Source organism: Plutella xylostella, chromosome 5, assembly GCF_932276165.1.
Source record: "Plutella xylostella chromosome 5, ilPluXylo3.1, whole genome shotgun sequence".
NCBI classification, from domain to species: domain Eukaryota; kingdom Metazoa; phylum Arthropoda; class Insecta; order Lepidoptera; family Plutellidae; genus Plutella; species Plutella xylostella.
The window spans coordinates 12,291,045-12,308,279 of NC_063985.1; the positions used below are offsets into that span (position 1 = coordinate 12,291,045).

General features: G+C 37.4%; 1 protein-coding gene across 2 annotated transcripts in view; it reads left to right on the forward strand.

Annotated features, from left to right (window-relative positions):
* Positions 1–17,235, forward strand: part of LOC105382251 (uncharacterized MFS-type transporter C09D4.1) — an 85,954-nt gene that overhangs the window by 1,849 nt on the left and 66,870 nt on the right. For both annotated transcript variants that reach the window (XM_038112595.2, XM_048633148.1), the window contains exon 2: positions 12,592–13,204. In XM_038112595.2, coding sequence (XP_037968523.2) covers positions 12,881–13,204 — 324 coding nt within the window. In that variant the 5' untranslated portion in view covers positions 12,592–12,880. The remainder of the gene's footprint in view (positions 1–12,591; positions 13,205–17,235) is intronic.

Sequence of the window (17,235 nt, forward strand, 5' to 3'; positions counted from 1 at the left end):
CGCAGATGTATTTGTTAAGATTTTAATGAAGCTGTTTTATAATATTCTTCCGTTCAATAACAATCATATTAAAGAATCATCAATCAATTTAATATTCAATAGGCATATTCAACGGAAACTTAAGGAATTTAAATTAAATACTTACTGAAAATAATTGAAATCTCTACAGTAAGTATCTAAGTTAGTGTTGCCCAAATGCAAGAACAAGACGAGACTTAGCCAGTCTTGGTCTTGGTCTTGCGCCAATACACCTGGTCTTGGTCTTGGTCTTGGTCTTGCGCTCCCAGTCTTGGTCTTGGTCTTGGTCTTGCAGCAAGAGTCTTGCAAGTCTTGCAATTACCTATTAGTCTATTACTATTTATTAAAGTTTACTTTAAATCTTAGAAAAACGTATTATAATTGGAACATTGTGAGCTTGAATTAACATGGCCATAGTAAAGATCAAGCAGATTAATAAATAACTGAATATTTGATAAGAAATTCGAAAAATCAACTGACCTATATGTCGTTTTCCATGGAAGTAACTGTTTCTTAATAAACATTTATGATTTATAAGCTTACATTTGCTAAAACATGTAAAAAAAACAAATTAATTACAATAACTTGACTGTATTTTAATGAACAATACTTATTTGTCTAGAAAGAGATTGAACCCTCAACTTATAAGAAATTTAATAAAAGAGTTTTACGATTTATCATTTATTTGAATAAATTAAAAACCGACTTCAAAAAACCACTAAAACGTAAGAAATAATTTAAGGTTTAGACCAATCCTAGGTCACAGTATAAATATACCTAAGCAGGTACTGTTCTTTTTTGATGTTGGTGCAGTGACAAAGTAGTTAATCTGAAGAAATATGGCACCAACTTCAAAAAAGAACAGTACCTGCTTAGGTATATTTATACTGTGACCTAGGATTGGTCTAAACCTTAAATTATTTCTTACGTTTTAGTGGTTTTTTGAAGTCGGTTTTTAATTTTTTTAAAATTATTATTTTATTTTGTTATTTTTAGTTTATTTGCAATAATTATCAATCAAAAGTAAGATGCAAATGATACCAATATGTCCTACTCGTTAATACGAATCATTCGAGCCCAAACACGAGGTAGTTGCTATATACCGTTGAGGAGTTCCCTTGACTGCCTTCCGTTTCCATCATCAGATCAGCTCAAGGTCACCATCATATCTTTTTGTTATAATAACAATATTTACGTTATAAATTTCATAAGAATCGGTTGATAAGTGCCCAAAATGGAAATTTATACCCCTGTTTTTACCCCTTTACCCACCCTTGGGGGTGGAATAAAATTCTGAAAAAAAAATGGGACCACCCCTGAGCTCAACCCAATACATCAAAAAAAGAATTTTCAAAATCGGTCCATAAATGGCTGAGTAATCGATGAACATACATAAAAAAAAAAAAAAAACATACATACAGACGAATTGAGAACCTCCTCCTTTTTCGAAGTCGGTTAAAAATAAAATACAATACAAATCAACAGCTTTATCATTAGTTTATGATATTTATATCAATTTTTTTGACCAAGAATTAATACAAAGTAACAATCTGGCTGACTCATCACTTAACCTATTTCTATGTTTTCTAATTACTAATGATGCTTTAGAAAATAACCTTTCAGCAGGTACTGAAGTTGCAGGTATTGAGAGAAAATCACGGGCCATTTTCGATAAAATCGGATACTCTGTCTCATGCGTCCTCCACCAATCTAAAATGTCTTCCGAGCTGGCAGTTCTTGGTTTTCTCAGGTACTCCTCCAACTCGTCTATCACTAAGCCTTGAAGACAAGATCCAGATGACGTCGAGGGACATTCATAAAGTTTATCAAAGTCTATTACGTCTTCATCTTCATCACATACTTTATTTTCTTTTTCTGGTAATTCCAGAGATTTGTTCAGTGAGTGTAGACTTTTATATTCTTCATAAAGTTCATTGAACTTGCGCAGACTTTCTGTTTTAAGTTGCTTCCCCCACATTGTCAGGTCAAAAGTCTGAGCCTTATGCCTTGGGTCTAAAATTAAAGAAGTACAATAAATCCAAATTAGTGCCAATCACTATTCTTTACATATAAGTGAATGTTTTGGCGTACATCTATACTAATATTATAAAGCTGAAGAGTTCGTTTGTATGTTTGATGACAGAAGTTTTAAAATAAATAAATAAGTCCTGAACGTCACTATACCTCCAAAGTTACTATTCCTCGTGGATGAAGTCGCGGTCACAGCTAGTAAATACTTACTCTCATCATCTCTCTCAGAGATATTCGGGCTGGTAAGTAATACAAATCTCTTATCGCAGGCTTTTTATTTTATTAGTAGGTAAGTACCTACGCTTTTTATATTATTTTATTAGTTTTGTAGAATTTTTTTACACGTTTCAAGTATATTTAAAAGTGGCTACAATATTTATTAAACGGGTGATATTTGAACACTTTTTTGCTATTTTTTCTTGTAAAAACTTAAGAAATATAATGGCTAAATGTACAATAATAGTACCTAAGTAATTAGTTAAAAACCATATAAGTAATCAATATTATAATATATACTTACTAGAATGAATTAATATGACATCTACTACCTATCCTTACCATTTTATCCTAATCATAATACTACTTGCGTGATCAGTATAATGTATTCATTTTCATTCTAAGCACTCTGAAACTTATTTATTCTTTGGAACACCTGTAGGTACTCTTAAAATTCGAAATTATTTTGCATGAGTATACCTACGCCCTATGGCGGCAATCAAATAGTGTCAAATGTTATGATTTCGGCGTGGCGGCAACGATTATTTTAGATTTCAAAAGAAGCCGCCGGCGCGTGTATCATAACCATGTACTTCCGAAAAGCGGCGTGCCGATGGTTAAAACATAACTATGCATGCACTCAGTTTGATTTTAATAGACGCATTTTTCCTGAAATAAAAATGACATATTATGTATCTAGCCTATCTGAAACCTAGTTAAACATTGTGAGATATGGCGTTTCGACTTTCTCCGTGTTCGGCATCATAAGGGTCACAGTGTCAGTTAAATAAAGTCCATTTTTCTCTCCACCTTTAGTTTGCAAGGTGCGGGTGCCTATATAAATAGAGTGAGTCGCCCGCGCGCCTCAGTTGTAATATCACCATGCAGAAATGACTAGGTTTCAGATAGGCTAGATACATAATATGTCATTTTTATTTCAGGAAAAATGCGTCTATTATGTAGTCTGAGCCTATCTGAAACCTAGTTAAACATTGTGAGATGTGTTTATTATCGCATGGTGGAGAGAAAACCAACTGTGACCCATAAGCTACTGATGAGTATATCAGTAGATAAATATTTGAATCTATAAATTTATAATGCATAGATTTCTAGGTAATAGATATACTAAAAAGAAAGGTATAAGTATACATAAGACTTAAGTACTTCCTTATTATTCCTGACTTGTCAGAAAGTTATGGAAGGTATGTACCTATAAATATAGGTAGGTATTTATACATATGGATACACACAGTGCCTCTTCGAAAGCAATACTTATAAGTAATTATTGATCAAAATCTTGTTATTGTCAAGGCAATATTTTTAACATACACTAGCCGAATGGATGGAACCAGTGAAATACTTTGCAACAATATTTAAAAGCTGTAAAATGTAGAATATCGATCCAGGCCGCTGGGGCTCAGGTCAGCACATGCTGACTAGGGTATGTAATTCTGGACTGACCTCAGAAATGCAGCAGCCGACCCTGGAGCCTCGAGGACCTGCTCAGTCAGCCCTGTACGACGACACGGCCTGCAACACCTGGCGCGGCATCTAGTCCTTGGAACGAGGAGTGGTGCTTGAAGGGAAGATAATTTTACTAAATATCTCAGCCTCATCAGCTACTGGAAAAGATTAGATGAAGGCTGTGACACTGGCGGATAACTAAGTATTCAGTTTTTCAAAACATGATGCAGGTCACTACATTCACGGTCTAATTTTGTATTCTAACTAACTCGGCGGTTAACGAGTTCCTGTGCAGTCCTACTAGGAAGGAAAGTTATTTTATAAGCCTTTGCACCGATTTTGTGGGCTACTATCATTCTGTATCATCATGTGTGAATATTACGAGCTCTGGCAGCATTCCTTGGTAGATGACATCAATTAATAAAGATTGATTAACACAACAATAACAATTATAATAGTTGATAAATGAAACCCGGCTAACATGTCTTAACTGGGTAAGTAAATGATCAGTCATGCCACCAGGATAAGTAAAATGTTCAGTACTTCATATGAAAAACATTAACAAGGTCACCTTTAGGTATGTTCGTCAATACTAAGGGCAGGTCTCGGCCAAAACCTTAAGGCTTCGCCTTGTTGCAACTTCAAAGGTACGTAGGTAGGTACCTACTTACATTGTTGTAGGTTCGATTTTAAAACCATTAAGTCAACCTAGATAAAACAAAATAGCTCGATTAAATAAAGATGGTACGTAAAGATGTTAGTTGTACCTGATCAGACCTGATGCAACGACAGCCAACATAGACTCTCTAATCTGTGGAAGCAACAATCACGGTGGCGGGAACATGGACAGTTGGACGAGCCACCTCGAGCCTGAGAACTGACAGTTCGCCAACAGCAGATAGCTTGCGGCTATCTATAGGTAAACTTAGGTAGTTAGCTATACCCAAGAAAAATTCCTTGGACATCGATATGAGAGTGGAACAGCGAATAACTGTGACATTCATTAAAACAAAAAGGCTGTTGTTTTTGTTGTCCAGCTAAGGAAGGTTACCTACTCCAGCGACCTGGTATTGCATTCTGAAAGAACTGCGAAGAGTTAATATTATGACTAATAATTATTACTTATTTAGAAAGTTTTCAGCAAACTAATAAATCAAGCAGCTACCACGTCACCGCTGCCCGGTTATAGCTCTGTACTAGCTTAGTAGATATATATACCAGTTCTAGCCTTCAGCTAGAGGCCAGAGAGCTCCTAAATGAGATGCGAGTACGAGCATGACACAAGTAATTTTTTACTTGGTAAGTAACTAGTTACGTAACTAACTGAAAGATCCATAAAACAGTTGAGGATTACTCAAAATGGAATTGTGAAAACGGCACGTCTGCATCTTAACCAGTCAGTCTAAGTAGTTTCAGCAGATACAGCGTTGAAAAATAGTTATGAAACGTTTGCGCCAGAATCGAATTAAAAATACATTTTCATTAGAGAAGCCGTTTAGGCATGAATAGGTACTTTCACCCTTTGGATTGTGCTCCAAATGATGACCTTCGAAATTCATAGAAATTTAATGACGACTGCCATTGTTTATTATCTAGCCCCGTACATTGAGTAGGGCTGCGGCTACACGTGATGTGATACACAGTACACAGTAGGTATATGCATGTTCCCAGAATAGTGGAAGTTATAATTTTACCAAAAGGTAGTCGTCTCGTGCAAGAGCACCGTTACTCAATTTATTCGATACACAACTACTCGTAGTAGACAGCTGCTGCGTAGGAGGTTCACGCATTTTTCAACAAAGAGCTCGGATACTCGGATACACTCACAATCCACTGGGACATAAGGAAGACAGCTAATATGGTGCCACTCAGAAACCGCGATGACACTCCGATCATGATCACCCGACAGGATTGGACACAGGAGGATCATAATAAATTCGGTAACTTGTGAAGCGGTATGGTATAGCAACAGCGACTTTCACGAAATCAGGAATTAGCTCAGTGCTTTTAGGTTGAACACTCGCCGATGGGATTCACTTTGCTCACAGCCGAGAAAAGAAAAGACTCAAAGCTGGAATCTGCCGATGTGTCATGACACTTAAGATAGTGTCTGGGGGGTCACTTTATATGACGAAAAACGAACTTTCAGTGCACTGCGGCGCGAGCCGCTCTATCTGTTTGTATGTATTAAACGTGCCGATTGCACGACAGCTCTCGTTCGTTCGTTTCTCATCAGTATAGAGTAACGCTCCTGTACTTACCGTGCGTCACCATTCCCATGAGCAGTCCAATGATCTTTAGGCAGTTTAGAACAAAAGCTGCATTATACAGTTTCTTCAGCAGAGACATCGAAATAAAAAATTGATTGCACAACTATCCCCAGGAGCAGTCTACAGGTCACTTTGGGTAGTTCAGAAGAAAGCTGCTTTAATAGAATACCCTACCTCAGCGGAGGCCTCAAATTGAAGTGCTATAACACTTTTAGAAGCGGTGCACGTTACCCGATTTGTCGTCATCCATGCCGATGCGGCTACGGCGACTGCAGGTGGTTACTCAGGCTTCGTTGGTGTGCCCTTGTATGGCTAACATGACCAACCTTGGCAGTAAACGTTCGTCCGCATATGCCTAAATCACTGATGAATAGCGCACGTTACTCGATACCTTCTAAATAAGTCACTCATAATGATGGCTGATGATGATGATGACCGTGCTAGCAATAGTGCAGGCGGTTCCGCTGAGCATAAAATCTCTTCCCAGACAGGGGGCGTTTGGATCTGGCAACCAGAACAGGAGTGCCAGGTGTGCGCAGCGATGCAGGTGGGACAACACAGCCGCCAGGGCAGGAGTACATGGCTGGGTCTATGCAGCGATGCAGGTAGCACAAACCGGTGGCCAGGGCCAGGACCGGGTGTACGCTGCGATGCAGGTTGCACAAAACGGTGGCCAGGGCCAGGACCGGGTGTACAGCCGCCAGGGCAGGAGTGCATGGCTGGGTCTATGCAGCGATGCAGGTACCACAAACCAGTGGCCAGGGCCAGGACCGGGTGTACGCTGCGATGCAGGTGGCACGAACCGGTGGCCAGGGCAGGAGCGCAGGGCCGGGTGTATACGCTGCGATGCAGGTGGCACGAGACGGCGGCCAGCGCGGGAGCACAGGGCCGGGTGCAGGTTACACGAAACTTCAATTTCACCGAATCGGCCTGCCTACCCTTCAGCGGGTAGGTACCGGCGGATCACATTACTTGCCGCACATGCCACAATGTCCCAACATACTGAAACTCGGAGCCACGTGCTTCCTGTAAAAAATCCTATGACGGTCCTGGAAACCTCCTGTTTGTAAAGCCTTACATAAGCTATAATCAAGTGCATTATCGTAATAGCAAAGTTTTTATCAACTGTTTTCTAAAAATATTAGAAATTGAGGGTAGAAAAATATATTTTTATTATTTTTTCCTGTATAAAATTAACATATGCTTTACTTAAAGCGGTCATTAATGTAAGTATCTAGCTCAAGCGCCACTAGTAGGACCGGAATATGTGATCAATCATCACCACGACTATTGAATCGGACCCTACTGCGTGGGATAAAACCCAAAGCGCCGGAGCATTATGACCAGTGGCTGAGCTTTTAAAAGCAGTAAATAATAGCATTTTACTCACGGCTTATCAACTCAAACCTTCGTTGCGAAATCCTCAGCAATGGCTGCGTGCGCAGCAGCCGGCAGGTCCCGCTCCCCGACGCCACGTGTCGCGGTGGCCGCGCCCCGCGCCGCCTGGTCCGCATCACGCTGCTCCCGGCAGCGAGGACTCCGCAAATTCAATATTATATTTTTCCCCGTTCGGAGCGAAGCCGACGAGAACCGTGGCTACATTGAGCCATTTTGCCGAAGTGTTCACTTCAAAAATCAAAAACCAACTGAGGCGCGCGGGCGACTCACTCTATTTATATAGGCACCCGCACCTTGCAAACTAAAGGTGGAGAGAAAAATGGACTTTATTTAACTGACACTGTGACCCTTATGATGCCGAACACGGAGAAAGTCGAAACGCCATATCTCACAATGTTTAACTAGGTTTCAGATAGGCTCAGACTACATAATAGATATTTTTTTATTCGCTATGTTTATGGTATTAGTCGTAATGCGCATAGGTCCAGTTTTTCATATTCTTTGATACAGTTTTTTGCGTCTCATAGAATTCCTAAGCGTACCTACCTATACACCGAACTGTTACACCTAACTACTCAGTGAAATAGCGCTAAGTCCTAGCTGCAAGACGCAAGAGTCTTGCAGGCTATGTCTTGTTCTTGCTCAAGTCTTGCACGGTCAGTCTTGGTCTTGGTCTTGCTAAAAATACGCGGTCTTGTTCTTGGTCTTGGTCTTGCAAAAACGCAAGAACAAGACCAAGACTGCAAGACCAAGACTGAATTTGGGCAACACTAATCTAAGTGTCTTTAAGATCTGCGAAGTTACAAATGGGAGAACTCCTAAAGTTAATTTATTCACCCTTCAGTACCTTTGAATGGGTGTTTTTACACTGGTGCTAAAAATAAAGGTAATCTCAGGGTGTCTATAATTTCATTGCGACTGGATTCAGCATACATGTGTTATCGTAATTAGTCATAATGATCATAAATTCATAATAGAAAAAAAGGTCAATGTACCTCCACTTCTTTGCTGCTAGGTGTATTATTAAGTTTCAGTGATGTCAGATATAATTATTTCTAATCAGATTTTATGCCAGCGTAAGTTTTGTATAAATAACTAAAACATTGTTTGTTAATAATTACTAAAACATTTCTGCTAAGACTGACCTGTGTAATCATAACGGAGTTTGCCAATGATCTGACTTATTTATTATGTACTTATGTTTTTTCTCTCTAAATTTTGAACAACACGCTAAGAAAAAGAACAGCCAGACCCCAATTATGTTCCCTTACAAAATCTTACTCATGTCAATGAGTGGTGACACACAATTTTATAACGTTATACACTCACGGGTAGTGTTGCCCAAATTCAGTCTTGGTCTTGCAGTCTTGGTCTTGTTCTTGCGTTTTTGCAAGACCAAGACCAAGAACAAGACCGCGTATTTTTAGCAAGACCAAGACCAAGACTGACCGTGCAAGACTTGAGCAAGAACAAGACATAGCCTGCAAGACTCTTGCGTCTTGCAGAGCGCTATTTCACTGAGTAGTTAGGTGTAACAGTTCGGTGTATAGGTAAGTACGCTTAGGAATTCTATGAGATGCAAAAAACTGTATCAAAGAAAATGAAAAACTGGACCTATGCGCATTACGACTAATACCATAAACATAGCGAATAAAAAAATATCTATTAAAATCAAAAAGTAAACTTTAATAAATAGTAATAGACTAATAGGTAATTGCAAGACTTGCAAGACTCTTGCTGCAAGACCAAGACCAAGACCAAGACCAAGACTGGGAGCGCAAGACCAAGACCAAGACCAAGACCAGGTGTATTGGCGCAAGACCAAGACCAAGACCAAGACCAGGTGTATTGGCGCAAGACCAAGACCAAGACTGGCTAAGTCTCGTCTTGTTCTTGCATTTGGGCAACACTACTCACGGGCAATGTAAAAGTTCCACTCATAAAATGCCCGATATTTTTTCAAACATTTAATTAATAAATTGAACAAAATATTACCGTTTTTGGTTGGTAATATCCTGATGCTCTGTGAAATGTACTTTAATGTTGCAGAAGACGACATTAAGCTAGCCTTTTCCGGTTAGAAGTAATTTAATTCTTATAAATAAATGAACAATAAACAAAACAATAGTGCTTTTCTAAATGGAACCTTTTCATTGCCCGTGAGTGTAAAAACAATACCCTTTAGAAGTGAAAAGTAGAAAAATACGCCACTGTAACTGAACCCTGTGAAAGGATTGTGCGATCGACGCAATTTATCTTTCCTCTCAGCGATCGGCTCGGAACTTTTAATGCTGAAACTCAGTCAGTCGGCGCCTAATGGACGATGAAAAACCCGCCATTACGGGTTATAAACCATTTAATTTCTACCCTGGAAAAATAGTGTGGATTAAATTTGCATGCTGTGGTATCCTAGCTATTAGATTTATTGTAGATTTGTTACTTACTACTACTGTATTGAAAGAGAAAATGGGCATGTGAATAAAAAGTAGTAAAGTCGAATTCAATGTCCTCGATATCTATCAATAATGTATTGAAAGCAAAATAATATATTTCGTATGATTCCAATAGCTCAGCATTGACTTGACATAACAAACGCACGGAGTTTGTCAAATAATATTAATGGATTTCCACTGTCCACGTCCTTCTACAAAGATACAATATTATGTGAAGAAATACAATATTCAATATACTGAATAAGGATTATAATACACAGTGTTCTCAGTAGCTAACAGCTACTGACATGCAACATCATTATTCTTAGGTACTTAATAATATTGAAGATTTACTTATTTAGTATATCTAGGTAGTAGACGTAATATTATCCGACTTCGATGAAGGAGGTTCTCAATTCGTCTGCTGCATATACCTTGTATTTTTTTGAATCACCTTTTGAAATTTAAAAACTGCAAATTATGATGAGTAACATGTTTCTCGGACTCGTACTGCCAGTTTCAGTACATAAAGAATGTAAGTTAAGCAGAATTTGAGTATGGAATGTATCGCTGCGAATGTTGGAATTAATAATTACTAGCTGTTTCCGCGCGCTTCGCTTCGCCTTAAAAAGTTTTCCCGCGGGAATCCCGGGATAAAAAGTAGCCTATGTTCTTTCCCAGGGTCTAGACCGTATGTATACCAAATTTCATTCAAATCCGTTTAGTAGTTTTGACGTGAAAGAGTAACAGACCGACAGACACAGTTACAGTTCTCCCATATTAATAATACGCATGCAAATCTTCGCAAAATGTCGTATTCCCGGAAACACCCGAATCCTTGAATCGTAAGAGCCTTAAACAATGCAATTGGATTTTGCACCTTTTTTGAAAGAAATAGTAGTCAATATCATGTCGAAAACAATTCAGGCTGTCGGCGGCTGTCACCAATCAGTCAAAGGTCCTTCAGTTCTCTTGTCAGTCAGTTCTGCGGAATTATATGTATAGAGCTGTTATTACACATCGTTCTTGGTTTTGTTTTCAAATGTGAATTTAATTTCAACTTTAATCAAATTATTGTTGATGACGCCTTATTATGAAACAAATTAAAGAATAAAATATATGTCACATTGATAGACTTCACTTTGTAAATAAAGCCACACCCAAAAGACCAAGTTTGTAATTGTAATATTAATGTGAAATGATCAGAGCTGTAAATACTTTTGAACTGAGATTTTAATTTTTTAATGTAAACCTGTGTTTGAAATCCATTTCTTCTTATAATATAAACCTTGTGTTATTCAAACCTTCTTTCATCCATCTTTACATCAGCTTCAGTAAGAACTTGAAAAGTACTGTACTTAACATTTTCGAAGTAAATTTTAATATTATGAATTATCGAATCCAATTTCGTTACTGATAAATTAATTATCTCTTTTAGCGCCAAATACATAATTCTACTAAAATTTCATGAAAAAAATGCACTCAACCACTCTAAATACATATAGTTTTCTAACGCTCGGGAATACGACTGTTGCCGAACAATGACGAAGATTTCTATGTGCATTATCAATTTTGGGGAACTGTACTTTCGCATTTATAATATTAGTTAGGATTAGGATGGTCGCGACTTGATTTATTCAGTCAGATATACATACCTAAGTTATACAAAAATGTTTTAACTGGTCAAAAAAATAGGATGTGGTCTAATGATAGATTTTACTAGGAAACAACAGGTGTGTATCTGTTATCAGTAAATGTTCGTCGAAAAAGTTGTTCGTTATATTGGACATGACTAATTTTATTGTGAATTTTATTTGTTCAGTTCACTACAGTTACAGCGCGTTTTATTGTCTTCACAGTTATCTTGCGCACAATATAAAGATATGATTTGTGCTAATCTGCAAAACATTATTAAAGGCATTATAAGATCATCTTTCCTAGGCGTGTCTCCTGTTTACATAAGTATGTTGCTATATAAACATAATCTTACTATTCTTACTCCGAAAAATATCGGTTCCGCAGTTCTTTAGAAATTCGCAGTTAGAATATCTACGAAAATCATTTGGAATAATATGAACAACTATAAGTTTAAACTTTTAATGGCGTTTATCAGCAGTCTCTTATTTTATTTTATTTTGAATTCTTACTTTTATATCTCAATTAAGTACTTTATTATATTTTTGGTTTTAAACTTATCCTTCAGTGTATGACTGGTTCAATACTTACTGAAATATGTTAGACTTGAAACATTATACTTAATCAAAACTTGAATTACTTCACATAACATAATTTATGCTTTAAATTTAATATTAAAAATTAAAAACTAAAATAGTATTACCGTGTCAAAGTATTTAATACTTATAAGAATTAAATTATGTCAAAATTTTGCTAAATAACTTTGTTAAGAAAGAGTGACCTCTTCTGGCACAGGTGCTTATATGTACTTAAAAGAAAGGGTCAAGCTTAGTTTATTGAAAAACTTTTTGGCAAATGAATAAACGTTTTTGTATTTTGTATTTTTTTTGTATTTAAACCTAACATACGATCAGAGTTTTAAATCTTTTCTCACTTTCACTTTATCTGATTTGTAATACTTACTACTAATACTTATCATAAAAGTACCTATCTCCTTCCTCGATAAGCGGTACACAATTGTACATTTTAAATCGATAAATCACTGTTCAATAAAGCCCAATAAAAACACAACCAGCCAACCGTCGTCGATAGGTATTTAATTTATTGACATGTTTATTTTGTTACAGATTCATCAATTAATTCCACCAGTGGACCAACGGGAGAACAATAAGACGCACGTCTCTAAATTTTTATACTAAAACTTTTTTATCTTAATCCATTTACAATGTTATAAAGAGAACCGATAGATAACATTTAATATCTAAGTTGACTAGCCTTACATGGACCAACGTTGTGATACTAATCTGATAACATCTTGATCTAAATAGCGTGTTTTATGTGATATTAGAATTTACTTAGTGACTAACAAGTGGGTGGACCAGTTTACGCTGACACTAGTGTTGTGATACCAAAAAAATGTCGGGCACGGATTCGCATATTTTCGCTCCAGAGTTGATTCTGCGCGTGGACGGGTCAAAGTCTGACTTGCCGAGTATGGACTCCTCGCCCTCGAACTCTATCCTCCCGTACCAGCAGCGGAAATACCGCTGGGTGATCTTATCCCTCTTCGTGCTGTACTCGGCATCCAACTCGCTGCAGTGGACGCAATACGCCATCATCTCGGATGTGGTTACGCGGTACTATGGCGTGCCTGGGACGGTGGTGTCGTGGACCTCCATGGTGTACATGCTGACCTACGTGCCCCTCGTGTTTCCCGCGTGCTGGCTGCTGGATAAAACGGTGAGTCTTACGATTACGTCTGAGAATTCACCGACGCTTTAGCCCGATTCATAGCAGTAGACGTACATTGCTGGGCTGGGTGTATATTTACGAAACTTTTGAATCTGTCATACATACTCAGCAATGTACAGCTACTTTACACTCGACTTAAACAGTATGTGAATCGGGCCCGAATAATTGTCATTTATGTGTGTTAAGAAAAATTTTAATGAAGCTAAAAGTGTTATCTATTGATTTTTTAACTTAGTCACTTAGCGACATTCACTGTCATTCATATTTCTTACTTCATAACTACATCTAAATCTAAAGTACATCTACCTAAACCGGGACCCGACAACAATTCAGTCAATTTACAGCTCTTCAATATACATACACATCATTATGCTCTGAAATTCTCATGTGTGAAACTGAAAGGTTGAGCAACGACGATGCTTAGATCGATTTTAGAGAATAATAAAAATAAATATAGGAACTTAAATGAATAATATATTATTCACAAAAGCTGACGACACGTTCGATGCAAAACTTAGTTGTCTAACATCATCTAACACCGTGATTTTCGGCGTGAAATCCATTGAACTTGTTTGAAGTAGCGACGTGAACGGATTGCATTAATCCTGAACATTCAACTATGCCACCACAGTACCGACTAAATTCCTCGAGCATCGATTAATTTGCTAATTTAATCACAGTACCTCCATCTTGAAGTCACGTGCATAAATTAGCTACAAACTTGTGGCGCCATTAAACACAGACGTCGTTTGTCAGCGGTTAATCATGCACTCGCGAGCTCGTAAAATGCAGTGCCGAGGAGAAAAAAAATTAAGTACCTACACTAGGTAAGGATACTATCGGGTAAGAGTCGGCTGCATATCTTTCAGCTTATAACCGCATAAACCTGCCCGCGATTCACTAAAATAGCCTAACCTACGTTAAAAACCCACGACACTCAACACTAAAAGTCGCATAACTTTTGAACGGCTAAGCCGATTTTCATAAAATATGGCTAAGAACACACACTGTAACATTACCTACCTATATGACCTACAAAAAACAAACCGAAAATATGTTCAGTAGTTTGAGAGCTACGCTACCACAGATGAATTTATAACACCCCTCTTTTTAACCGACTTCAAAAAAAGGAGGAGGTTCTCAATTCGTTGGGATCTTTTTTTATATATTTTTTATGTATGTTCACCGATTATTCCGCTGTTTATGGACCGATTTTGAAAATTCCCAATACAACAAAAAAAGAATTTTCAAAATCGGGTACGGACCCCCGATTTTTACCAAAACAGGGTATGAATTTCCATTTTCGGCACCTATTAATCGATTCTAATGAAATTTAGGACGTAAATATAGTTTTTATAACAAAAAAAAAATATGATGGTTACCTTGAGCTGATCTGATGATGGAAACGGAAGGCAGCCAAGGGAACTCCTCAACGGTATACAGCAACTACCTCGTGTTTAGGCTTAAATGATTCGTATTGATTAGTAGGGCTTATTGGTATAATTTGAATATTACTTTTGATTACAATTATTGCAAATAATTATTATAAATATTATTTTATTTGCCAGTGTTTAAAAACACACCCGCACGAATAATTTCTCACGGGATATTGTTATGTGGATTTCCACAATGGTACAAACTTACTCGATTTAATCATTTAGTCCACTGCGGAAAGTCTTTTACGGGGATAGTTGTAGTGTGAGTATTAAAGTAAAAAGATAACTTCAAATTTCATTTTATCGGTCAAATCTACTCATCGAAGGCCATAGATGACGCAATGTGATCGCAGATATCCCTCGTATCTCCAAATACTTAGGTCATTTTAATAGGTTTAGTATTGTGCCATACAATACAATATGAGGCTTATGGCATAGACTAATACACTAATAGGGTAAACTACCCAATTATTGACACTTTAAGACGAGTTGTCTGCAAAACTGGCCATAAATACGCATACAATATTAGTATTGTGGTATTTTTTTCTGTAGCGGTTTCAGGTGTATATTCATTTATAATATTTTTGACAAAACAATGACCCTATAGTCTTTGTTTTTTATTATCAGCTATAAATTTGAAAGAACCCCTATTTCCCAATTATTGACACGCGTTTTCCAATTTATGACACCTCCTGTACCAATTATTGACATGCTTGATATTAGGTAATAAAAACCGTTTTTAACAGGAATTAAACCTTTGGGAGGGTACCATGGGTCCGGTTCTCTATTTGGTATATCACGGTGATATATTGAAACACCATAAGTGTCACATACCATAAGTCGTCAGCTAGTTATCTGACGCGTGTTTTGAAACTATACAAGGCCAGAACGCACCCATAGTGTACTAGCACTGTATACTTTCAAGTGAAAAAAATTAATATCTTACTTGAAAATATACACGATTTGTGCGTATTAATCGCGTATACTTTCAAGTTGGGATTTACTGAATCGTTCTTGAAAATATACATTGCTATTACGCACATTGCTTGATTGGCGTACTTGTCGCATATACCTAATTTATACCTACATGCTGATTTTGATTTACTTAACTATTTCGGTAAATGTACATGACTTCAATTTACTTGTTCTGCCTGTCATAGACCTATAGAATGTTAATAAATAAAGATGAACAAGCTCTAATTTGATTGATAAGTTGATAATTATAGCAATAATACTTGCAAGTAAGAATACTAATATATTATTTTTTTGTATGAATTAAGAGTAATACCTACTACACTCACGAGCAATGAAAAAGTTCCAGTGACGATAGCTCCTGAACGTAAAAGACTAGCTTAATGACGCCGTCGCCGTCGGCAATATATTAAAGTAAATTTAACAGCGCATAATAAAAACGAAAATATTGATCAAATACTAAATTAAATGTTTTAAAAAAATTGTGGTCATTTGGTGTTGAGTATTTACCTCTTGGACTTATTCATTGCTCGTAAGTGTAGAAAGAGTAGGTATTACCCTATAGACCTATTACATACATATTTTTCATCAAGTTTTGAATTGACCGTAATTGTATTTTATGAATTGTTCTACACCCTCTTCTTAGATAATTTTTACTATTAACAACAGTTCTACAGTTTAATTTAAATCAATTTACTTTTTAACTGTACGATGTAAACAAAAAACACGTTACGAAAACAATGCCAAGTGCGGAATGATGATACAATGTTTAGAAAGCAATAGACTTATTACTACTTCGCATGAAAGAAAGAGAGAGCAACAATTCAAAAGGGCTACCTGGTAACTAATCACGTATAGTTTCAAGTGCTCGCATTGCCGCTTGGCACTTGAAAATATACACGATTAGTACGCAGTGGTAACTGCTGCAGTATATTTTCAAGCCATAATTTTGGCCCAACTTACTTGAAAATATACGCGATTAGTGCGTAATGGCCTTGTATACTTTCAAGTAAATCATGGCGCTATTTTAATTTGAAAATATACGCGAGCAGTCCCAACCTCTGCGTTCTGGCCTTGTATAGTTTCAAAACACGCTTATCTGACATACCATATGTACTGCATCTAATACTGATGCTAGCAGACTAGTCCCACTGAGTTAGGCTGCTTCGTCTCATGATCTCCTGGGCATTTCTCAAAGGTTCCAGCCAGTGCGTCCTGCTGCTGATGCCATATGGTTCAGAAACGTGGTCACGGCTGGGCTAACAGGTCCACTGATATAAAGTCGTAATGCGGACTGAAATGGGGTAATCAATCCATCAGAGAACCAATGTGAGATGCCAATAGGCCAGCCACCCAAGAAGAAAGACAGTTGGAGTAATCGAGTTCTCGAGTGGCGAACAGGCAAGCGTGACCTAGCACGCCTTTTGGCCATCAGGACCAAGGCTGATCTTAGACATGTACCTGGTAAGTAGCTGCTGGAAGAGAATGGCCAAAGAAAAAGTGTGGTGTAGCTTTGTCACATCTGTATTGATGAAGACATCATGAATCATGAATATGCCTCTGATATCTCCAGTTTATGCTCGCAGAACTACACGTAGCATCCTTGAGGGT